The sequence below is a fragment of the Dasypus novemcinctus genome, chromosome 3 (genome assembly GCF_030445035.2).
Source record: "Dasypus novemcinctus isolate mDasNov1 chromosome 3, mDasNov1.1.hap2, whole genome shotgun sequence".
Lineage (NCBI taxonomy): Eukaryota > Metazoa > Chordata > Mammalia > Cingulata > Dasypodidae > Dasypus > Dasypus novemcinctus.
The window spans coordinates 91,263,049-91,288,973 of NC_080675.1; the positions used below are offsets into that span (position 1 = coordinate 91,263,049).

The 25,925-nt window shown below is 44.8% G+C and overlaps 2 protein-coding genes and 1 pseudogene across 2 annotated transcripts; all 3 read left to right on the forward strand.

Annotated features, from left to right (window-relative positions):
• The first annotated feature begins 224 nt into the window (after window positions 1–224).
• On the forward strand, window positions 225–5,196 carry LOC101420658 (granzyme B-like). The gene is made up of 5 exons (XM_004477472.3): window positions 225–381; window positions 3,113–3,260; window positions 3,741–3,876; window positions 4,073–4,330; window positions 4,959–5,196. Exons 1-5 carry the CDS (start codon window positions 327–329, stop codon window positions 5,100–5,102), a joined length of 741 nt encoding a protein of 246 aa, XP_004477529.1. The 5' UTR covers window positions 225–326; the 3' UTR covers window positions 5,103–5,196.
• Window positions 5,197–11,262: 6,066 nt separating this feature from the next.
• LOC101421683 (granzyme H-like) lies at window positions 11,263–16,312 on the forward strand. Its single transcript, XM_004477475.4, has 5 exons — window positions 11,263–11,331; window positions 14,234–14,381; window positions 14,859–14,994; window positions 15,189–15,443; window positions 16,073–16,312. The coding sequence occupies exons 1-5, from the start codon at window positions 11,277–11,279 to the stop codon at window positions 16,214–16,216; spliced, it is 738 nt and encodes a 245-aa protein (XP_004477532.1). The 5' UTR covers window positions 11,263–11,276; the 3' UTR covers window positions 16,217–16,312.
• Window positions 16,313–21,192: 4,880 nt separating this feature from the next.
• Window positions 21,193–22,272, forward strand: LOC101425663 (sodium/potassium-transporting ATPase subunit beta-3 pseudogene; annotated as a pseudogene).
• Window positions 22,273–25,925: the final 3,653 nt, after the last annotated feature.

Genomic DNA, 25,925 nt, shown 5'->3' on the forward strand with positions numbered 1-25,925 from the left:
TATGCCACATCCTACAGTACCCACCTTGAATACTTGGGCTCCTGCCTTGTGCTGGAACAATCTGTCTGCTCTGAGTCATCAGTTATGGGTACTGACCTGGTGACTTGCGTAATGCTCACACAACCAACCAGAGAATGTCCTCAGGCATTGGTGGTGGATGGGGGTCAAGGACAGTTTTCATATAAAGTCCTCAGTGATAATGCACCACAAAACCAGAGGGAAATGCAAGGTTTCTGAGCTTACCAGCAGCTCCTTCCTCTCCTGAGGGATAAAAGACAGCAAGAAGAAGCACCAGCAGCTCTGGCCTGGTCTACTTGCCTGGGAAGATGCAGCCACTCCTGTTCCTATTGGCCTTTCTCCTGGCCCCTGGGGCAGACGCAGGTGAGTGACTATCCACACCCTCATAAGCCAATCCCATCCCACAAAGACACAGATCTCCTGCCCCTTCTGCACATCTCTTGTACATCTATCTACCAGGAATGTTCTGAACCCCAGCTCCAGGCCCACCCAGACTCCCAAGTGTGATGATCAATGGATAATCAGCTGGAATGGCAGGGCACAGGGCTCTCCTAAGAAGAGGCAGTGGGTACTATCCCTTCCCCAGGCTCTACCCTTGTCATGTGGAAAGTGGGATTTTCCTAGAATTGCATCACAGAGGGCAGGAAACTGAGAAAGAGAAAACATTAAAATTTCCCTGGACATACTACATTGTATGCTTGAGAGTGGCAGAGATGGGAAATTTTATCTTGTATGCATGTTTATACAATTCTTAAAAAGACACTTAAAAGGAGGACTACTATTATAATGATAACTAAATGCAATTCATGATTCTGGACTGGAACCAATAATGAAGGAGAAAATGTCCAAAAAGACAGTACTAGGATGATTTTAAAAGTAGAATATGAACTGTATACTCTATATCAATGTCAAATTTCTTGAACTTTGTAACTGTACTTAATGCGGTTACATAAGTAAATATACTTGTTCTGATGAAATATATGGGAAGTATTATGTGTTCAAGGAGTATGATGTATGCATTTTATTCTCCAGTGTTTAGAAAATAGCAATAGATGGTGGGATAGATAGATAGATAGATAGATAGATAGATAGATAGATAGATAGATAGATAGATAGATAGATAGTAGATAGTGTGGCAGTTTGAGATTATTTATGAACCCCCAAAACAATATAAGGGTTATATTAATAAACTGATCTATTCCTCTATACACTTTGACTGTATTAAATTAAAAGGTTTTAGGAAGCAGATGTGGCTCAAGCAATTGGGCTCCTGTCTACCCTATGGAAGGCCCAGGGTTCATTTCCGAGGGCCTCCTGGTGAAGGCAAGCTGGCCCATGCCACAGAGAACTGAGGGCCTGCACTGTGGAAAGCTGGCACAGCAAGAAGACACAACAAAGGGAGAATCAGACAAGAGACAGTGAGAAATGCAGCCGACTGGGGAGCTGAGGTGGCTTAAGCAATTGAGTGCCTCTCTCCCACATCAAAGGTCCTGGGATACTTTCCCGGTGCCTTCTAAGGACAAGACGAGAAGTGAAGTCAAGCAGACCCAGAAGAATACACAGCAAATGGATACACAGAGCAGATAGCCAGTACAGGTGGCAGGGTGGGGGGTGGGGGACAGTAAATAAAATAAATCTTAAAAAAAATACTACTTCATTTATAAAAATATTTCAGAGGTTTTAAGTTTACTTGATTAAATCATGATTATGGCTTTAATTCAACCATGTCATTAGGGAATGGTCAGAGTTGAGACCCCCTCCCCCCCCCCCCGCCATTGATGAACTATATAAATGGACATTCAGTCAAGAAAACACACAGGAGAAGATACAGAAGACAAGGAAAGAGAGAACCTTGTCAGTTTTGATCCTGGAGCACTGGGAGAGAGATAAGCCATTCGCCCGATAGTTTCCAACTGAAGAAAACAGAGCAGCTGAGCCCTATGCCAGCCTAGAGCTGAGATCGGAAGACACTGTAGCATGAAGGGTGACAACCCTCACAGATGTCACCCACCATCTTGCGTCAATACATGGCAACAGTTGAGTGAGGAAGTAACTGTGAGATGAACTCTTCAGGGCCTTGTAACTATAAACTTTTACCCTGAAATACATACCCTTTATAAAAGGCAACAGATTTCTGATACTTTGATCAGCACCCCTTTGGCTAAGATAGATATATAAATAGATGGATGGATGGATAGATAGACATGTGGATAGAGATACAATGATACAATAAAGGTAGCAAAATATTAAAAGTTGGAAAATATGAGTATTTGGGTGGGGATATATTGGAGTTCTAGCTACTGGTTTTGTATCATTTTGCAAGTGCCTTGTAAGTTTGAGTTTATTTCAAAATTTAAAATAATCCCATGCAGGCGCAGCATGGGCCTGGCTTCTGTGTTTGTGACCAACACATGTACCATTATCGCCTCTGCTTCAGAGGGAATCCCAAAGCTCAGCCCACCCCATAACTGGTGGGATCATGGTCCCCACGATGGTTTTGCCTCTGCTCCATCCCAGGTCACATGGTTACTTCTCCAACTCTGCTTTTCTTCCCACTTTGGTAGCTCCTTCTTGTCAGGATGGACCACTGTCGTTGGCAGCTCCCAAGTTCTCTGTTTTCCAGATTCCCACCAGCATTAGCCTCACAACCCTCATCCTGATGTTATTTGGGAGCCATGCCTTCATGCAGCCACTGAGCATTTCCTGGGCACCCACTGTGTTATGTGCACTAGGAAATAGGACACTACAATATCGAGATCCCTAATCTTACATCCTGGCCATTTGAAAGCAGCACCATCCTAGATACTATAAGATTCGGAGGGGTCTTAGAAACTCACCTCAACCAAATGAACTTCACTTAAAATTGCACTTCTAAAGTCAGAAAGGAATTCTCTGAGCCTCTGGTGCTTCCGTTCCTAAGACAGGTACACTTGCCTCCAACTATGTGTAGAAGAAAGATTTACAGATCCAGAACTGCTGCTCTTCCCTTCTCAGAGGAAGATGCAGAGGCCCTGCCAGCCTGCAGCCCTAGGCAATCCCTGCCTGCCTGCTGGAATCGGCGGGTGTGCACAAGCAGAACAGACGTTTCTTTCAGGGAAGATCATCGGGGGACACGAGGCCAAGCCCCACTCCCACCCCTACATGGCATATATTGTGTACTGGGCTAAGGGGCAGACAAAATTCTGTGGCGGTTCCCTGATCCAAGAGAACTTCGTGCTGACAGCTGCTCACTGCTTTGGGAGGTAGGAGCAGCCAAAGGCCATTTCCCCCTGGGGATGCTCCAGGGGCCCCATCTCTGCCTTTACCCAAGGGTCTTCCTCGACTCTTAGCACTGCAGGGCCAGAGCAGATGCTTGGAGGGTGAGAAAGAGGACAGCTGATTTTGTGGGGAGAGGGGAAGGTCAGTGCCAAAGGTTTTGCTGAGAAATGACTGGCCCTAGTGTATTTGGAGCTGGTGACACATCTTAGGGTCTAAGTGCAAAAAAACACTATGTCACTTGTTCTCCTGAGGGTAAACGCATCTCTGAAAACTACAGGCCAGTTGCCAGCAGATCTGGAACCCCATCTTGGCTTCCAAAGAGCAGAGGGCACAGCCCAAGGGCCCTCCTGGCCCCTCACTATCCTTCAGCTGCACCCCACCCTGCCCCAGGCTGCCCCCCAGCATTCAGGGCTACTGGATGGTATCTCCAATCATTTAATCCATCCATTTGCTTCTCTCTGCAGCTCAATAAATGTCACCCTGGGGGCCCACAATTTGAGACTGCAGGAAAACACCCAGCAGCACATCCCTGTGAGGAAAGCCATCCTCCACCCAGACTATGATGAGAACACACTCTCCAATGACATCATGTTACTGCAGGTAAGGCACACCTGGCTGCTGGTTGTTCTTCCCCTGAGTCCACAGAATTTCTCCACGCACTGGGACCCTTGTCCCCTCCCTCTTTTCCATCCTGGCTCTCCAATTCCAGTACCCCAGAGTCTAGAGAGAAGACAGGGCAGCCCATCCGGGTGCAGCTGGTCCAGGAGTCTCCTGACTTTCTTGCCTCCCCCTGCAGCTGGAGAGAAAGGCCAAATGGACAACAGCTGTGCGCCCCCTCAGCCTGCCCAGGAGCCAGACCCAGGTGCGACCAGGCCAGGTGTGCAGTGTGGCCGGCTGGGGGCAGGTCGCAGTGGGTATTTCAACCAACACTCTGCAAGAGGTGCAGCTGACCGTGCAGGAAGATCGGGTTTGCCAATCCACCTTCCCCAGGCTTTATAACAAGGACACTCAGATTTGTGTGGGGGACCCAAGGGAAAACAAGGTTCCCTTTAAGGTGAGTTCTACCATCCACATTGCTTGTCTGTAGGGTGAGGATGGTTGGGGAAGATCTGGAACCTGGAGACCTGGGCAGCTGGGACTCTTCACCCACGAGGCTGTGGACTTTTTCCTTGGGAACTAAGATGAGAGCAGCCAGAGCTGGGGAGCAACTAGTGCTTCTGCCAGCATACAGGGGGTTACGGAGAAACATGACCCTCAGGAGATGAATTCACAACACCTGACCCCTCCCCAGGGCACAGTCATTGGACATAGTGGCCCCTTGGGGTGGGGTAATTACAAACGGGCACCCCCTCAGAGTAGCATCTACCTTGGTGAGTGGACTCGGCCTCTGAGCTGGGTTCCAATCCCACCTGCCTACTTCTGTGTCCCTCAGCAGTGCCTGGACCCAAGTTCCCACAGCACCTTCACAGGGGGAGGATGCTCAGCCTTGTGGAGGGAAGGGGCCCGCCTGCCGAGGGTCAGAGCTTATAGCTGAGGGGTCCACACAGGTGTGCCCTGACCTCAAGTCCCACCCTGGAGACCAAGCCGGGCGGCCTTCTCCAGAGCTGGGGGCTCCTGGGGGTGGGCGTGGGGCAGCACGACCAAGAGGACAATGACTCAGTCCTTCCGCTTTCTGTCCTCAGGGGGACTCCGGGGGGCCCCTTGTCTGTAACAACGTGGCCCAAGGCATTGCGTCCTATGTGCGTTTAGTTGGGAAACCTCCAGGGGGCTTCACCAAAGTCTCAAGTTTCCTGCCCTGGATAAAGGAAGCAATGAAGAAGCTCTAATAGCAGCAATCACACCCAGCCCACGTCTCCTCTGGAGCCAAGTCCAGAATTACGCAGAGAGAGGGTCCAGCACCTGAATAAATGTCTCTTATATGAATGGAAAGAGCTGGTCTCTTGTGTATTCACTGATCCAAGTTCACACTGTGCGATGCCCCCATTCTCCTCTACTTTCTGCTTGCTCATCTGCGCCTTCTCCCACCACCTTCCCTACACCTCGAGGTTGCTGCCCACCTCCTTCTTACCCACTCTTGGCCTGTTCCTCTGCAGGACTGAGAGCCAGGAAGCTGAGAGCCCACAGGAGAAAACAAAAACTTCTCTGGTCCTGGGGCTCCAAGTGTGCTTCTCACCCATTACCCTGAGGATCTGACAGAGGGAGGAAATACCAGGACAGGTCCTAAATTCCTGGGGTCCATCAAGCACCGGTACCCACCCCCATGGGGAGAGGCTTCCATGAGCAGGGCTATACGCTCCCCAGCCTGGGAAGCTGACACCTTGGGGATGGGGTCCTCAATATGCTTCTTCATTCTCATCTCAGCCTTGCTTCCTTCCCTGCCCTGCTCGGCCGTGCTCTGAGTTCAGAGCCCAGCGCAGTCTCCAGCCTCCTGGCTGTCCTTTCTCTCCTGCTTCACTAGGAGTTCTCAGCCTCCACCATTTCCTGTCTACTCCAGACCACACTGATCTGAGCTGGGCCTTCCACCACGCTGCCCAGAGCCCCTGGGAATCCAGTGGGGCCTCGCCACGGGCTGCTGGCCCAGCCCCAGCCCAGGCAGAGAGGGGCCTCAGAGGGCCAGGCCTGTGCCGGCACCAGCAGGGCCATGCAGGGCAGGCTGGCAGGGTCTACTCCAGAACCTTGGCCCATCTTTCACCTGGGCAGGGACACCTCAGTCCCCATAGTGAGCCGAGTGTCCCCATGAGCTCAGGCACCACTGGCCACCTGGTCACTTACCAGCCTGGGCCCCATTTGGCCTGATCCTCTTGGTCACTGCTGGCCTCCAGGCTCAGACACCCTGCTGACCACTGGGGCTGTATCCGCCTTTTGAGATAGAAAGCGCTCCTCTCTGCAATGGGCTGGAAAGCACAATTATTCCTATTAATCAACAAATACTCACTGAGCACCTACTAAGTGCCAGGCATTGGGGACCTACAGTGAACATAACAGGTTCTATCGTCTGTAACTGATGAAAATGACAGCATTGAGGACATTACCTGCATTGTCGAAGTCCTTTGCCCTTCTCTAGATAAGTCCACATGAAATAGATTTACCAGGAAATCCTCAAGAATAAAATGTGCTGTATTTTTCTTGTGGTATGCTTGTATCAATATTATCACATGTGACCCTAGAACAGCAGCAAATGGTATTTGGAAATGACTTTAGTATCTAAGTGAGAAGTTTCCAAGAGTATAAACTAGAACAACCTCTTTACCTAGAGAAGAGGGCAGCAGGTGGGGAGGAACATGGCAACCAGGGCAGCCTAGCTTTAAAATTTTATTTTGTTAACATATATACAGTACAAAATTTCCATATGAACCACTTTCCTGTGTACAATTCAGTATATTAATTACTGTCAAAACACTTCTAGCTTTAGGCCTTCAGGTTTCCTGTTACATCCAAAGATCCCAATACACCCTTGACCTCTCAATGCTGGGATGTTCTTGGCTTGGTTTCCACACATAGAGTAATGTGACTTTTTGCTGAATATGATCTCCCAGACGCACCCAGCAGACATCCCTCCAAAGTTTTGCCACTATTATGGTGCACTCCCCGAGAGGTGATGCCCTGTTCCACTTCTGGCTTAATGCACCCCTTACTCCACTACACACAACACTACACAATTTTATGACATGGAGATAATATCTCCCTCTGAGTCCATGAAGCCCTCAAAAGAAATGCCCTTTCACAGCTTACTTTCCACAAAAAACGCTGCAACCCAATCTCTTAATGATCTTACACACTTTGACAATAGAAGAGCAGTGTTATCACACAGTTTCTGATTTGTTGCTGGAAAAAAATCTATGCATCTAAGACAGAGTAAGGACCTGGTTCCTTAATTAGTAAAGACAGAAAAGGAAAATACAGAAAGCAAAACAAAGATATAATATTTTTGAGAGTTGTTTAACCATGTACATATTCAATTTAGGTATAATATTTTCTAGAAGAAATGGTTCAGCGATTTAAAATACGTTTGAAAGCCACTGTTGTAAGCTCACATCCTCCTTTGAGAGATGAAGACACCAGTAACATGAAGAGATAGTGACTGGCAAAAGGTACCACAGAGGTAGGAAGAGCCCAACCGGAGCCCTGGACTCCTGACAACCAGGTCAGCAAGAGACCGACCACACTGTGAGGACTTCCTGGCATCACTGCACAGGAGAAAATTCTGCTCAGATTTCCTGCAAAGAAAGTCTCTGGGCTCCTCTGGCAGCCATTCTTAACAAGTGCTCAAAACACCTTTCTTTGCTGAGCTGAAATCTCCTAAGAACATTGCAGTGGAATCAAAACAGGTAGCACCAGAACCATGCTGCTTTCTTCACATCTCCTTGGTGTTGACAATACACTCCCTCCCCCTTTTGGAGGTAACAATCTTTCCCTTGCATAAAATATTGTGATGACCTCATTGACAGTAGAGATAGAATTGCCTGTATCACCAATACTCATTCCATCACCTCTCATTTTCCCCAGTCCGAAGAGAAGAGTCAGGTCCCAACCCAGCCAGGGTGAGAACTGCCAAGTCAGCTTGTGGAGGGGAAGGGCCATAAAGAATGGCAAGATCTTGCTGATTCATTTCAGGGAGCATGTATTGATATCCATCTGCCCTTCACACTCATATCATACTTCTGGCAGCACATTAGACATTAGAATAAGTTATATTTCCTGTCTTGGTACTTTGCTTTGGTCAAAATGGGCTTACTTACCCACATCCCTCAGAAGCACCTGGCCTACTGAAGACTCAAAATAACAATTTCTGAGGTCAGGATGGTGTCCTACAGAATGTAGTAAATGTTTTAAAGCATCAATGAATATATGGCTTTGTTTTTCCTATATACAGGAGACAGAATTCCACAAATAAAGGCATTTCAGCAGGAATGCCCACTCCCATTATTATACCCAATAACACACAGTCAGAGTTTTTGTTTATGTCTTCACATTCTTGGCTCTGCTTGTCTGGTGGTCTTGACTCCTTGGAAAGGAATCCACATGCAGGTAAGTGTGTTATTAATACAATAATAGTTAGGTGATTGATGCTTGATAGCAAGGGAAAGTGGGATTCACTGACTTCCCTCTTTGTATTTTCATGTCTATTAGTGAAGGTCAATAGAAGCTTCCTGTAACCCAGTAAAGGTAGGGCTACTATGACCCTTCAAGAATAAAGTTTTGAGTGACCGTATGAGGTAAGAATCTGAATGAGAGAATGCCTGAGAGTGTTGTCTTCTGTATAGCTTCTCAGAGATCATATAACTCTTTCCTTCATAAAGTCTTCCGACCTTTCTTTGTCAAGGAGCTCACCAATCTTTCTTCAGAAAGGTTGGGGAGTTCAGGGAGGGACTCTGAGCTCCCCAGAAAGCCAAGATATGATAACTGAGCTGGGAACTGCTTACTTATGGCTTCCATCATTTCCAAGAGTAGTAGAGCAGAGAGCTTGCATTTTGGTAGGGGTGTACACTGCTGGCTTCCAATCACCCTAACCATATGACATATTACTTAACGTTTGCTACTTAGTTTTTTATTTATAAAAGATCACACACCTATGTGTAGAATATTTTAAAGAATCCACAAAAAAGCTACTAGAACTAATAAATGAATTCAGCAAAGATGCAAGGTAAAAATAGAAACACACAAAAGCCTTAAGCTTTCTATGAACCATCAATGAACAATCTGAAAAGGAAACTAAGACAAAATTACATTTACAATAGCATCTAAAATCAGTAAGTATCAGAAATAAATTCATCCAAGAATGTAAAGGATGTGCATGCAAAAAAACTACGAAATAAGGCTAATGAACTCAAGGATATGTAAAATAAAGGAAAGGATATTCTGTGTTCATGTAATGGAAGATTGAATATTGTTAAGATGTCAATTCTACCTAAAATGATTTACAGAGTCCAACAATCCCACTAAAATTCCAACAGCCTTCTTTGCATAATTAGAAAAGTCTATCATGAAATTTTTATGGGGTCCCAAATAGCTAAAAACATCCTGAAAAGGAGTAAAGGAATAATTAAGTTGGAAGAATCATGCTTCCTGTTTTAAAACTTTTTACAAAACTACAGTAATCAAAACAGCATGGTACTGGTACAAAGACAGACAGACCTATGGAATAGAATTGATAGTTTAGAAATAAACCCTTCCATCTATGTCCAGATGATTCTTGACAAGAACACCAAGTCCACTCAGTGGACACACAATAGTCCCTTCAACAAATGGTTCTGGGAAACTGGAAATCCATATGCAAAACAATGGAGGCAGACCCCTACCTCACATCATATACAAATATTAACTCAAAATGGATCAAACCTATATATCAAAACCAAAGCCATAAGAATACTAGAAAAATTTTTGGAAAGCAAATTGAAGACCTTATCTTAGGCAATGGTTTCTTAGACATTACATCAAAAATAGGGCAACAGCAAAAAAGTATAGACAAATGGGACTTTAACAAAGTGAAACACATTTCTGCATCCAAGGACTTCATCGTGAAAGTAAAAAGACAACCTACAGAATGGGAGAACTTTTTTGAAATGTTCCAGTAAAGGATTAATATCCAGAATACATAAAGAACTCCTACAACTCAACAACAAAAAGACAAACAAAACAATGTAAAAATGGATAAAGGATTTGAAGTGACATTTCTCCAAAGAATATATTCAAGTGGACATTAAGCACAAGAAAATACGTCAACATCATTAGCCATCAGGAAATTGCAAATGAAAAACACAAGGAGATACCATTTCACACCCAAAAATAGGTAGTATGTTTTAAAAACAGAAAATAAATGTTGGAGAGGATATGGAGACATAGGAACACTCATTCATTGTTGATGATAATGTAAAATGATGCAATCATTGTGGAAACAGTTTAGAGGTTCCTCGGAAAGTTAATACATAATTACCATATTAACCAACAACCCCACTTCTGGGTATATACTCAAAAGAGTTCATAGCAAGGACTTGAACAGATATTTGCACACCATTTTCCTTAGAGGCATTATTCACAATAGCCAAACAATGAATGCAAAAAAAGAATCCATCGACAAATCCAGCACATATATACAATGGGATATCATTCAGCATGAAATTCTGATACACGCTACAGCACAGATGAACCTTGAAAAAAGTCATCATGTTGAGTTCAATAAGTCAAACACAAAAGGACAAATATTGTATGAATATTATATGATATGAAATTATTAGAATAAGCAAATTAAACTGTCAGAAATTAGAATACAGATTAACAGGGCCAGGGTAGGTTTCCAGAATGGAAGTTAATGCTTATGTGGTAGAGGATTTCTGTTTGGGGTAGTAGAAGTGTTTTGGTAATGGGTGATGATGACGGTAATAGAATATTGTGCTACATGGGATTAGGAGACAGTGTTCACATTCTGTACTGCCTTATGCATGCCTCTACCAATGTCCTCACTATAATATGGTTACTGTTTCTGTCTCCTTCACCATATGGTGAGCTCTCTAAAGGAAAGACACCCATCTTCAATTTGCTTGGTCCTAGCAAGGAGAAGAGCTACCACACTTCTGCTAAGTTCCTGATGGACTTAGCAGCATGGAAAGGAAAGCACTAATGACTCAAATACTATAACTGCCATTGAGGTTTCTGGGGCTCCAGGATCTAGACTGGCTATGCCCCATCCTACAGTGTCCACCTTGAATACTTGGACTCCCACCCTGTGCTGGAACAACCTGTCTGCTCTGAGTCATCAGTTATGGGCACCGACCTGGTGACTTGCGTGATGCTTACACAACCAACCAGAGAATGTCCTCAGGCATAGGTGGTGGAGGGTGATCAAGGACAGTTTTCATAGAAAGTCTTCAATGATAAGGCACCACAAAACCAGAGGGAAATGCAAGGTTTCTGAGCTCACCAACAGCTCCTTCCTCTCCTGAGGGATAAAAGACAGCAAGAAGAAACACCACCAGCTCTGACCTGGTCACCGGCCTGAGAAGATGCAGCCACTCCTGTTCCTGTTGGCCTTTCTCCTGGCCCCTGGGGCAGATGCAGGTGAGTGACAGTCCACACCCTCAGGGGTCCATCCCATCCCACAAGGGGCACAGATCTCCTGCCCCTTCTGCACATCTCTTGTGCATCTATCTACCAGGAATGTTCTGAATCCCAGCACCAGGCCCACCCCAGACTCCAAAGTTTAATGCTGGATGGACAATCAGCAGGAATGACAGGGCAGAGCGCTTTCCTTAAGAAGAGGCAGTGGGTACTATCCCTTCCGCAGGCTCTACCTTTGCCATCTGGAAAGTGGGATTTTCCTAGAATTGCATCGCAGAGGGCAGGAAACTGAGAAAGAGAAAACCTTAAAATTTTCCTGGACACACTACTTTGCAGGCTTGAGAGGGGCAGAGATGGGAAATTTTATGTTGTATGTATGTTTTCACAATTCATAAAAAGAGAGTTAGAAGGACGACTGATGTTATAATTAAATGCAATTCATGATTATGGACTGGCACGAATAATGAAGGAGAAAATGTCCAAAAACACAGCACTAGGATGATTTAAAAAGTAGAATATGAACTGTATACTTTATATCAATGTTAAATTTCTTGAACTTGGTAACTGTACTTAATGTGGTTACATAAGTAAACATCCTTGTTCTGACGAAATATATATATGGAAGTATTATGTGTTCAGGGAATATTATGGGGAAAAAAAGGAGTGTTATGTATGCATACTATTCTCACGTGTGTAGAAGATAAAGATAGATGGTGGTATAGATAGAATAGATAGATAGATAGATAGATAGATAGATAGATAGATAGATAGATAGATAGATAGATAGTGTGGCAGTTTGAGAGTATTTATGAACCCCAAAAAAGATATAAAGATTATGTTAATAAACTGGTCTATTCCTCTACACGTTTTGATTTTATTAAATTAAAAGGTTTTAGGAAGCAGATGTGGCTCAAGAGATTGGGCTCCTGCCTACCATATGAGAGATCCAGGGTTCGTTTTCGAGGGCCTCCTGGTGAAGGCAAGCTGGCCCACCCCGCAGAGAGCTGAGGGCCTGCACTGTGGAGAGCTGGTGCACCTAGATGACATAAGAAAGGGAGATGCAGAGGAGAGACAGTGAGAAATGCAGCCGACTGGGGAACTGAGGTGCTTTAAGCAACTGAGTGTTTCTCTCCCACATCAAAGGTCCTGGGACACTTTCCCAGTGCCTCCTAAGGACGAGACGAGAAGAGTAGTCAAGCAGACCCAGAAGAATACACAGCAAATGGATATAGAAAACAGACAGCCAGTAGAGGCAGCAGGCCAGGGGTGAGGGACAGTAAATAAATCTAAAAAAAAAAAATACTACTTCATTTATAAAAAGAAAAATTCAAAGGTATTAAGTTTACTTGATTAAATCAAGATTTTGGTTTTAATTCAACAATGTCATTAGGGAATGGTCAGAGTTGAGTCCCGACCATATTGATGAGCTATATAAACGGACATTCAGGCAAGAAAACACACAGGAGAATATACAGAAGACAAGGAGAGAGACAACCTTGTCACTGTTGATCCTAGAGCCCTGGGAGAGAGATCGGCCATTCACCTGATAGTTTGCAGCTGAAGAGAACAGAGCAGCTGAGCCCTATGCCACCCTACAGCTGAGATCAGAAGATGCTATCCCATGGAGTGTACCAACCCTCACAGATGTCACCCACCATCTTGTTTCAACATGTGGCAACAGTTGAGTGAGGAAGTAACTGTGAGTTGGACTCTTCAGGGCCCTGAAACTATAAACTTTTACCCCAAAATAAATACCCTTTATAAAAGGCAACAGATTTCTGGTACTTTGCATCAGCACCCCTTTGGCTAAGACAGAAAGACAGATAGATAGATAGATAAGTAGATAGATAGATAGATAGATAGATAGATAGATAGATAGATAGATAGATAGATAGATAGATAGATAGATAGATAGATAGATGGATGGATGGATGGATGGATGGATGGATGGATGGATGGATGGATGGATGGATGGATGGATGGATGGGTGGGTGGATGGATGGGTGGGTGGATGGGTAGGGATACAATGATACAACAAATATAGCAAAATGTTATAAGTTGGAAAATATGAGTACTTGGGTGGGGGTATATTGGAGTTCTAGCTATTGGTTTTGTATCATTTTGCAAGTGTCTTATAAGTTTGAGTTTATTTCAAAATTTAAAATAATCACGTGCAGGTGCAGCATGGGCCTGGCTTCTGTGTTTGGGACCAACACATGCACCATTATCCCTCTGCTTCGGAGAGAATCCCAAAGCTCAGCTGACCCCATAACTGGTGAAATCATGGTCTGCATGATGGTGTTTTTGCCTCTGCTCTGTCTGAGTGACCATGGTCCACTTATCCAACTCTGCTTTTTTCCCACCCATGGCAGCTCCCTCTTGTGAGGGTAGACCACTACCTTTGGCAGACCCCAACTTCTCTACTTTGCAGATTCCCACCAGCCTTAGCCTCATAACCATCATCCTGGGGCTATTTGGAGGCCATGTTTTCATGCAGCCACTGAGCATTTACTGGGCACCCACTGTGTTATCTGCACTAGGAAATAGGACACTACAATATCGAGATACCTTATCTTACGTCCTGGCCATTTGAAAGCAGCACCATCCTAGATATCATAAGATTCGGAGGGGTCTTAGAAACTCACCTCAACCAAATGAACTTCACTTAAAATTGCACTTCTAAAGTCAGAAAGGAATTCTCTGAGCCTCTGGTGCTTCTGTCCCTAAGACAGGTACACTTGCCTCCAATTATGTGTAGAAGAAAGATTTACAGATCAAGAATTGCTGCTCTTCCCTTCTCAGGGGAAGATGCAGAGGCCCTGCCAGCCTGCAGCCCTAGGCCATCCCTGCCTGCCTGCTCGAATCAGTGGGTGTGCACAAGCAGAACAGACGTTTCTTTCAGGGAAGATCATCGGGGGACACGAGGCCAAGCCCCACTCCCACCCCTACATGGCATATATTGTGTACTGGGCTGAGGGGCAGAGGAAATTCTGTGGCGGTTCCCTGATCCAAGAGAACTTCGTGCTGACAGCTGCTCACTGCCTTGGGAGGTAGGAGCAGCCAAAGGCCATTTCCCCCTGGGGATGCTCCAGGGGCCCCATCCCTGCCTTTACCCAAGGGGCTTCCTCGACTCTTAGCACTGCAGGGCCAGAGCAGATGCTTGGAGGGTGAGAAAGAGGACAGCTGATTTTGTGGGGAGAAGGGAAGGTCAGTGCCAAAGGTTTTGCTGAGAAATGACTGGCCCTAGTGTATTTGGAGCTGGTGACACATCTTAGTGTCTAAGTGCAAACAAACACTATGTCACTTATTCTCCTGGGGATAACATCTTTGAAAACCACGGGGCCAGTTGCCATTGGCTCCAGAATCCCACCTGGGCTCCCAAAGAGCAGAGTGTGCAGCCCAAGAGCCCTCCTGGCCCCTCAATATCCCTCAGCTGCACCCTGCCCTGCCCATGGGTGGCCCACGTTCTTCCAGGCTCTTGGGCTGTATCTCCCATCACTCACACAGTCCATTGTCTCTCTGTGCAGCTCAATAAATGTCACCTTGGGAGCCCACAATTGGAACATGCAGGAAAATACCCAGCAACGCATCCCTGTGAGGAAACCCATTCCCCACCCAGACTATGATGGGAATACATACTCCAATGACATCATGTTACTGCAGGTAAGGCACAGCTTGCTGCTCGCCCTTTCTCTCCTGAGTCCAGGGAATTTCTCTACCCATGGACCCCTGTCCCCTCCCTCTTTTCCATCCTGGTTCTACAATTCCAGTACCCCAGAGTCTAGAGAGAACACAGGGGCAGCCCCTCTGACGGCTCCTGACCAGATGTTCCTGTTTTTCTTGCCTCCCCCCTGCAGCTGGAGAGAAAGGCCAAACGAACTGCAGCTGTGCGCACCCTCAGCCTGCCCAAGAGCCAGGCCCAGGTGCGGCCAGGCCAGGTGTGCAGTGTGGCCGGCTGGGGGCTGGTCGCGGTGGGTATTTCAACCACCAAACTGCACGAGGTGCAGCTGACCGTGCAGGAAGATCGGGTTTGCCAATCCACCTATAGCTTGTATAACAAGGACACTCAGATTTGTGTGGGGGACCCAAAAAAAAACAAGTCTTCCTTTAAGGTGAGTTCTACCATCTGCATTGCTTGTCGCTAGGGTGAGGATGGTTGGGGAAGATCTGGAACCTGGAGACCCGGGCAGCTGGGAATCTTCACCCACGAGGCTGTGGACTTTATCCTTGGAGACTGAGATGAGCGCAGCCAGAGCTGGGGAGCAACTAGTGCTTCTGCCAGCATACAGGGGGATACAGAGAAACATGCCCCTCAGTGGATGAATTTGCAACATCTGACACCAACACAGGGCATGGTCATTAGACCCAGAGGCCCCTCAGGCTGGGGTAATTAAAAGTGGGCACCCCCTCAGAGCAGCACATACCTTGGTGAGTTGACTCGGCCTCTGAGCTGGGTTCCAGCCCCACCTGCCTGCTTCTGTGTCCCTAAGCAGTGCCTGGACCCAAGTTCCCACAGCACCTTCACAGGGGGAGGATGCTCAGCCCTGTGGAGGGGAGGGGCCCGCCCAGCCCAGGGTCAGAGCTTGTGGCTGAGGTGTCCACACAGGTGTGCCCTGACCTCACGTCCCACCCTGGAGACCAAGCCGGGCGGCCTTCTCCAGAGCTGGGGGCTCCTGGGGGTGGGCGTGGGGCAGCATGACCAAGAGGACAATGACTCAGTCCTTCCCCTTTCTGTCCTCAGGGGGACTCCGGGGGGCCCCTTGTCTGTAACAAAGTGGCCCAGGGCATTGTGTCCTATGGGAATAAAGTTGGAAAACCTCCACGGGTCTTCACCAAAGTCTCACGTTTCCTGCCCTGGATAAAGGAAACAATGAAGAAGCTCTAACAGCAGCAGTCACCCCCAGCCCACATCTCCTCTGGAACCAAGTCCAGAATTACACAGAGAGAGGGACCAGCACCTGAATAAATGTCCCTTATGTGAACAGAAAGAGCTGGTCTCTCATGTACTCACTGATCCACATTCACACTGTGCCACGTCCCAATTCGGCTCTACTTTCTGCTTCCTCATCTGCCACCTTCCCTACACCTCGAGGTTGGTGCCCACCTCTTTCATACCCACTCCAGGGCCTGCCCCTCTGCCAGGTCTGAGAGCCAGGAAGCTGAGAGCCCACAGGAGAAAACAAAAACCTCTCTGGTCCTGGGGCTCCCGGTGAGCTTCTCACCCCTTCCTCGGGGATCTTGCAGAGGGAGGGGATAGCAGGACGGGTCCTGGATTCCTGAGTCCATCAAGCACATTTGCCCACCCCCATGGGGAGGGGCTCCCATGACCAGGGCTATCCTCTCCCCAGCCTGGGAAGCTGATACCTTGGGGATGGGGTCCTCGATATGCTTCTTCATTCTCATCTCAGCCTTGCTTCCTTCCCTGCCCTGTTCGGCTGTGCTCTGAGTTCAGAGTCCAGCACAGTCTCCAGCCTCCTGGCTGCCCTTTCTCTCCTGCTTCACTAGGTGTTTTCAGCCTCCACCAACTCCTGTCTGCTCCAGACCACACAAATCTGAGCTGGGCCTTCCACCACGCTGCCCAGAGCCCATGGGATTCCAGCGGGGCCTCGCCACGGGCTGCCGGTCCAGCCCCAGCCCAGGCAGAGAGGGGCCTCAGAGGGCCAGGCCTGTGCCGGCACCAGCAGGGCCGTGCAGGGCGGGCTGGCAGGGTCTACTCCAGAACCTTGGCCCATCTTTCACCTGGGCAGGGACACCTCAGTCCCCACAGTGAGCCGAGTGTCCCCATGAGCTCAGGCACCACTGGCCACCTGGTCACTCAGCAGCCTGGGCCCCGTTTGGCCTGGCGCTCTTGGTCACTGCTGGCCTCCAGGCTCAGACACCCTGCTGACCACCGGGCCTGTATCTGCCTTTTGAGTTAGAAAGAGCTCCTCTCTGCAATGGGCTGGAAAGCACAGTTATTCCCATTAATCAACAAATACTCACTGAGCACCTACTAAGTGCCAGGCATTGGGGACCTACAGTGAACATAACAGGTTCTATCGTCTGTAACTGATGAAAATGACAGCATTGAGGACATTACCTGAATTGTCTAAGTCCTTTACCCTTCTCTAGATAACTCCACATGAAATAGATTCGTAAGGGAATCCTTAAGAATAAAATGTGCTTTATTTTTGTTGCTGGTTATGTTTGTATCAATATTATAACATGTGACCTAGAACAGCAGCATATGGTGTTTGGAAACGACTTTAGTGTCTAGATGAGAAGTTTCCAAGTGTGTACACTAGGACAACCTCTTCACTGAGGGCAGAGGGCAGCAGGTGAGGAGGAAGATGGCAACCAGGGCAGCCTAGTTTTAAAATTTTATTTTGTTGACATATATACAGTGCAAAAGTTCCCATGTAAACCACTTTCATGTGTACAATTCAGTATATTAATGACTTTCACAGTATTGTGTTCCTATCATAACCACCCTTTACCAAATGTTTTCCATCAGTCCAAACAGTAACTCTATACCCATTAAGCAATAATTGCCCATTTCCACCTGACCACCCAGGCCCTGATAAATTATAATCTCTTTCAGTCTCTATGAATTTGCCTATTCTAGATATTTCATAGAATTGAAATCATGCACTATTTGGCCTTTTATGCCTGGCTGATTTCACTCAACATGTTGTCTTCAAGCTTCATCTGTGTTGCCACATATATAAAAACTTCCTTCCTTCTTATGGCTGGATAATATTCCACTGCCTGGAATCACAGTGCTGTTGGGGACGGACTTCTTTCCATCCAAGTCAGAATGCAACTCAGGCCTAGGCCCCAGCCCTACCTCCAGCAGGGAGCAAGCCGTGGGGACCTGCGCCAGCCTCTTGAATTTACCAGCCAAGCCAGGGAGGCTGGTGATCACCTTATTCTGGCAGCACTAGCCACCCAGGAACTACTCTGTGCCTAAAATTGGAGGCTCCATTTCCCAAAAACAGAGGAGGAATACATGGTTGGCTGCCAATTTGGCTCCTGCTTGGTAGACTCAGCTGGCTAAGGTATAACTCGGGGAACAGCTGGGGTATGAAACTGCCCAAGTTGGAAAGAGGCCAGTGGCCACCATTTGACTCCACCCCTAACCTGAGGGGAAGGCAGGCTGACCAAAAATCACAGTAATGGTAGGAACCGGTTTTTTTCATCCAGATTGGCCTGCAGCCCTAGACTGGGTTTCAGTCCCACATCTGGCAGGGAGGAGGCTGCCAGGCCCTGCACCAGCCTATCCAGGTAACTGCAGGTACATTTGGCTGGCATAGACTGAATAATCAGCAGTCTACCAGAGCAACTGTGGTCATCTTGGGCCCACATTGTATAGATTGCTGCCCACACCCACAGCTCCATCAACACCCCAGGCAGGGGAGAAAGGGGCATGAAGCTTCATCAGTCTCTCTGGGCAACTACAGTCTAGGCCTGAATGACTTGGATTGTTCCACACACATGTAACTCTGTCCCTGCCCCTGGCAAAGGAGGAGTTTCATTGTTCCCTGGCACAATGAGAGCAGCTTGAGCCTTCACAGCTTATAGCACCAATTACAACCTTGGCTTCTACTGAACAACCAGCTAGGATAGGAGAAAGGATAGGAAGCCCTAAGCTAAAGAGGAAAACTGCACCCAGAATAAATACTCTAGTAATCCAGATGCCAAGACCCCAACAAAGAATTACAATCCACACCAAGAAACAGGAAACTATGGCCAGTTAAAGGAACAAGATAAGCCTCCAGATGACATAAAGGAGTTGAGACAACTAATCATAGATGTTCAAACCAATCTCCTTAATAAATTCAATGAGATGGTTAAAGAGATTAAGGATATTAAGAAGACACTGGATGAGCACAAGGACGAATTTGAAAGCATACATAGAAAAATAGCAGATCTTACGGGAATGAAAGGTACAATCAATGAAATTTTTAAAACTTTGGAATCATAGAATATTTGAGGAGGCAGGAAAAAGGATTGGTAAGCTTGAAGAAATGACCTCTGAAAGTGAACATACAAAAAAGAACAGATGAAGAAAAGAATGGAAAAATTGAACCAGGTCTCAGGGAATTAGATGACAGTAAAAGGCATGCAAACACACATGTCATGTGTATCCAGAAGGAGAAGAGTAGGGAAAAGGGGCAGAAGGAATAATTGAAGAAATAGTGGTAGAATATTTCCCAACCCTATTGAAGGACATAAATATCCATGTCCATGAACCACAACGTACTCCCATCTAAAAAATCTGAATAGACCAACTCCGAGACAAATACTCATCAGAAAGTCAAATGCCAAAGACAAGAGAGAATTCTGAGACTAGCAAGAGTAAAGCAGTGCATAACATATAAGGATACCCTATAAGATTAAGTGCTGATTTCTCACCAGAAACCATGGAGGCAAGAAGACAGTGGTATGATATATTTAAGATACTACAAGAGAAAAACTTCCAACCAAGAATCTTATATCTGACAAGATTGTGTTTCAGAAATGAGGGCAAGATTAGAATATTCAGAGATAAACGAAACTGAGAACATTTCTAAGCAAGAAGCCAGATTTTCAGGAAATACTTAAGGGTGTGCTAGAGCCTGAAAACAAAAGACAGGAAAGAGGGGCTTGGAAGAGTCTAGAAATGAAGCATATATCAAAAAAAGTAACCAAAAGTTTCAAAGGCATAGGGAAAATAAAATATGACAGATAAAACTCAAGTAGTCAGGAATAAACTTAACCTATGATGTAAAGCACTGGTATTCAGAAAACTGCAACTCAATGTTAAAAAGAAATCAAAAAAGGCCTAAATAACTGGAAGAACATTCCATGCTCATGGACTGGAAAACTAAATATCATTAAGATGTCCGTTCTATTCAAATTGATATACAATCCTGATAAAATGCAATCCTGATAAAAATTCTACCACCATTTTTTTTTTAAAAACGGAAAACATGATCATCAAATTTATTTTGAAGGTTAAGGGGTCCTGAATAACCAGAAACATCATAAGAAGGAAAAGTGAACCATCATCATATTACCTGGGTATAGTGGTTAAAACAGCATTGTACTGGTGTAAAGACAGACACATAGACCAATGGCACCAAACTGGTGGTTCTGAAACAGACTCTCACACATGGGCAAGTGATTTTTGATTAGCCTGTCAATCCCACACAGCTCAGGCAGAACAGTTCTTTCAAGAAATGGAGTTGAAAGAACTGGATATCCACAGCCAAAAGAAGGAAAGAGGACCCCTATCTCACCCCTTATCCAAAAATTAACTCAAAATGGATAAAAAAACATAAAAATAAAAGCAAGAAGTATAAAACTTCTAGAAGAGGGAAGCAGACTTGGCCCAATGGATAGGGCGTCCCCCTACCATATGGGAGGTCCACAGTTCAAACCCCGGGCCTCCTTGACCCATGTGGAGCTGGCCCGTGCACAGTGCTGATTCATGCAAGGAGTGCCCTGCCACACAGGGGTGTCTCCCATATAGGGGGCCCTACATGCAAGGAGTGCGCCCCGTAAGGAGAGCCGCCCAGCGCGAAAGAAAGTGCAGCCTGCCCAAGAATGGCGCCGCACACACAGAGAGCTGACACAATAAGATGACACAACAAAAAGAAACACAGTTCCCAGTACCACTGATAAGGATGGAAGCAGTCACAGAAGAACACACAGCGAATGGACACAGAGTGCAGACAACTGGGGGGGAGGGGATGGGAAGGGGAGAGAAATAAATTTTTTTAAAAAATAAATCTTTAAAAAAAAAACTTTCTAGAAGATATTGTAGGAAAATAGCTTCAAGACCTGGTGGCAGGTGGTGGATTTTTAATGGAGATAAGAGGAGGACTGAGCACAAACACCATGATGAAGAAAGAGAAGACGTCCTTCAAGGAGAGCCTGGCCGAGTGGAAGATCTTTGTCTACAACCCGACCACTGGCACGTTCCTGGGGCACACCGCCAAGAGCTGGGGTTTGATCTTACTCTTCTACCTAGTCTTCTATGGCTTCCTGGCTGCACTCTTCACATTCACAATGTGGCTTATGCTTCAGACTCTGAATGATGAGGTTCCAAAGTATCGTGACCAGATTCCTAGTCCAGGACTTATGGTTTTTCCAAAACCATTCACTGCACTGGAATATACAATCAGTTTATCTGATTCAGGTTCCTATAAAACATATATTCAAGACCTTACTACTTTTCTAAAGCCATATAATTTTGAAGAACAGAAGAATCTCACCATCTGTCCTGATGAAATGCTTTTTGAACAGAGGGGCCCAGATTATCATGCATGTCAGTTTCCTCTTCACTTACTTGAAGAATGCAGTGGTATGACAGAACCTGATTCTGGCTATTCCAAAGGAAAATCTTGTATTCTTGTGAAAATGAACAGAATAATTGGATTAAAGCCTGAAGGAAAGCCAAGGATAATGTGTGTTCCCAAGGGTGAAAACATGGCAGTTTTATCAGCTTATCCTCGCAATGGAACTGCAGACTTAAAATATCTTCCATATTATGGGAAAAAAACTGCATATGGGATATTTACAGCCAGTAGTTGCTGTCCAGGCAGTCTTCAACTCTAACAGTACAAGAAAGAGACGACAGTTGAATACAAGATTGATGGGTCACCCAACCTTAAAAACCAGGATGACTACAACAAGTTTTTGGGACGAGTTGTGTTCAAAATCACACTGATTGCATAGTATGAGCAGGGTATTTCCAGAGTAAATTTCGTGTTGTCGTGTCTTCATTTTGTATCGGCTGTACCTTCCATTCTAGAATTATGAGACCACCTTGGAGAAAGGTGCGGTGGTACATGACACTGGGTAACATCATAATGTGCTTCCAGATCATAATGTTCAGTGTCCTCCGAAGTAACTGCCTGTTGCCTCTGCTGCCCTTTGAACCAGTATAAAGATGACATGTTAGGGACTGGTAAATACCTGATTTGGAACAGGTATAAAGGGGGTCTTGTCCTGCTTTTGTGGTTTAATTGCCAGGTGTCTAAAGCTTAATGTACTGTGCTTTGTAAGTATTTTATGGATTTAACACTGGTTAACTGTTGTATTTTGATGCCAACACAGTTTTAGGGATAAAATGATAAAAGAATAAATGGTACCTGACCAACATCAAGTGACTTTATAGCTGCAATAAATGTGGTGTGTGGAGACTCCTGAGGTTCTCTGTATGTTGAGGAGGAAAAAAATAAAAAATGGATTTGAAAGTGGAAAAAAAAAAAGAGGAGGACTGAGATGAACTACTGATGTGTAATGTATGTAGAAGTTTTAATTAGCTTTACTGTAAAAGTGTGAAAATGTATAGTGTATGGTAACACACAGTGAGTAACAGCTAGTTTATAAATGGGGATGTGGCTGAAAATGGTAGTCTAGGTATGTCAATGCCAGTTGACAGAATGCTAGAGAATAATCTAGGAACTGAATAGCACAGTAAACCAAGAGGTGGATGAGAATTGTGGTTGATGGTACAGATGGAAGAGTGTCCTTTGTGAGCTAGAGCAAATGTATATCACTACTGCAGGGTGTTGAGAATATGGAGAAACATGGGAAAAATACAGCTGGAGTGACCTATGGACTGTGGTTAGCAGTAATATAATATTGCAGTAATAATATAACATTCTTGCATCTATTGGAAAGATGTACTGTGTTGATAATGAGGCAGTATAGAAAATGTGAGCCAAATGTACACTATGGACATGGTAACAATCAGATGATATTATCTTATCTGTAGCAAATGTTCCACCACCATATGGTGTGTTGATGGAGGGGTGTTCTTTGGGAATTCTGCACATGTGCATGATTGTTTTATAAGAATAAAATTTCTGTCATAAAAAATATATTTGAAAAATAATAATAGGGTGGGTTGGGGTAATAACACACCAAACGTAAGATAAGGACAATGATTAGTAGTAAGATTTTGACAATATTCTTCTATAAATTGTAACAAATGTCACACAACAATACAAGGTGTTGGGGGAGGGTTGATGTATGGGACCCCTGTATGATCTTATGCAAGTTTGCTTTGTAGGTTCACAACTTTTCCTATACACTTAATTGTTTATGTATGTTCATATATAAGTGATATAAAGATAATAATAATAGGGTTGGTTGGGAGAAAATACTTTGGTTAGTAGTAATATATTAACAATGTTCTTTAAGTATTAGTTTAAAAAGTTTAATAACAGTGCAAGTTATTAGTGGTAGGGTGAGTTATGAGAGTCCTATATGATGTTATATAGGTTTGTTTTGTAAGTTCACAACTATTATTATACACTTATTGTTCATGAATGTTTATGTAGGTGTGATATACTTCTATAAATTAATTTTTTAAAAACCCCACACTGGGATACCACTTCACAGCCACAAAGATAGGTGATTTTTTTTTATTAATGAAAAATAACAAGTGTTGGAGAACATGTGTAAAAATTGGAACTCTAGTGCATTGTTGGTTGGAAAGTAAAATGGTATAACCACTATGGAAAGCAACATGAAAATTCCTCAAAATATTAAATTTAGATTTACCATATGACCTGGCAACTCCACTTTTACATATATACCCCAAAAAAATGAATACACACTCTAAACTACCTTCTCGTATAACAATGTTTACAGCAACATTATTCACAACACCCAAAACATGGAAACAATACCAGGATCCATCAACAAATGAATGAATAACAATTTCCATAGAACAATGAAGTTATGGCAGATGATGGAACATTGGAGAACCTTGAACATATTACACTCAGTGAAAATAAACAAGGCACATAACGCAAAAGATTGCATGATATCACTTACAAGCGATGACTAGAATAGCAAATTTGCAGAGAAAGAAAGCATATTAGAGGTTACAGCAGGATAGGGTAAGAGGAAATAGGAAGAGAACATGTAAAAATTTAAAAAAGAAAGTTAGCAGGGATGAATGTCCTTGCACAGATTTAAATTGTAGGAAAACCCTCATTATTAATTTGCCTGAAAGCAAATAGAATCTCACAGTAAACACATGTCCGATTGGACTGCCCAGAAACATAAAATTCACTACTGCATGCTCATGCATGGGCACAATCAAACCAAAATCAGGGAGACTCATGCGGTTTGGAGAAATGTAGAAACACTTCTAGCTTTAGGCCTTCAGGATTCCTATTGCGACCAAAGTTCCCACCACAGCCTTGACCTCTCAATGTTGAGATGTTCTTAGCTGGGGGGGCCACACATGAAATGATGTGACTTTTTGCTGAATATGGACCTCCCAGACACACCCAGTAGCTATCCCTCTGAGGTTCTGCCACCATTATGGTGCAGATGCATGGGAGATGATCCTATGTTCCACTTCTGGCTTAATGCATCCCTTACTCCAAACGCACAACACTAGACAATTTTATGACATGGAGAAAACATCTCCCTCTATGAACATGAGGCTGTCAAAAGAAATGGCCTTTCGTGGCTTCATTTCCATAAAAGATGCTTCAACCCAATCTCTTAATGATCTTGCACACTTTGACAATAGAAGACCAGTGGAACTCACACAGGTTATGATTTGGGGCTGGGAAAAACATCTCTGCATCTAAGACATTGTAAGGACCTGGTTCCTTAATTGGAAAAGACAGAAAAGGAAAATGCAGAAAGTAAAACAAAGAAATTATATTTTTGAAAATTGTTTAACCACATAAGTATTCAGAGAGGTATTATATTTACTTGAGGAAATGGTTCTGTGGTTTAAACCAAGTTTGAAAGACACTGTTGTAAGCTCGCATCCTCCTGTCAGAGATAAGGATACCAGTAACATGAAGAGATAGTGACAGGCCAATGGTACCACAGAAGTAGGAAGAGCCCAACTGAAGCCCAGGCCTCCTGACCATGAGGTCAGCAAGAGACTGACCACCCTGTGAGGACTTCCTGGCATCACTGCACAGGAGAACAACTTCTGCTTTTAGACTTCACAGGAAAGAAAGTCTCCACGCTCCTCTGGCAGCCATTCTTAACAAGTGCTCAAAACACCTTTCTTTGGTGAGCTGAAATCTTCTTCTAAGAATGTTGTGGTGCAATCAAAAGCAACGTTCCATGCTGCTTCCTTCACATCTCCTTGTTGGTGGCAATACTCTCCCTCCACTATTTGAGGAAACAATCTTTCCCTTACATAAAATATTGTGATGACCTCACTGAGTATAGGAAAGGACTTGCCTGTATCACCAATACTCATTCCATCACCTCTCATTTCCTCCAGACCAACAGGAAGAGTCAGGTCCCAGCGAGAACTGCCAAGTCAGCTTGTGGAGGGGATGGACCATAAAGAATGGCAGGATCTTGCTGATTCATTTCAGGGCACATGTATTGATATCAATCTGCCCTTCTCACTTTCTACCATATTTCTATCAGCACCACTCTTTGTAGACATTAGAGTAACTTATATTTCCTGTCTCGGTACTTTGTTGGCCAAAATGGGTTTACATACCACATCACTCAGAAGCAGCTGGCCTACTGAAAACTCAAAATAACAGTCTCTGAGGTCAGGATGGTGTCCTATAGAATGTAGTAAATGCTTTAAAGCATCAATGAATATTTGGCTTTGTTTTTCCTAT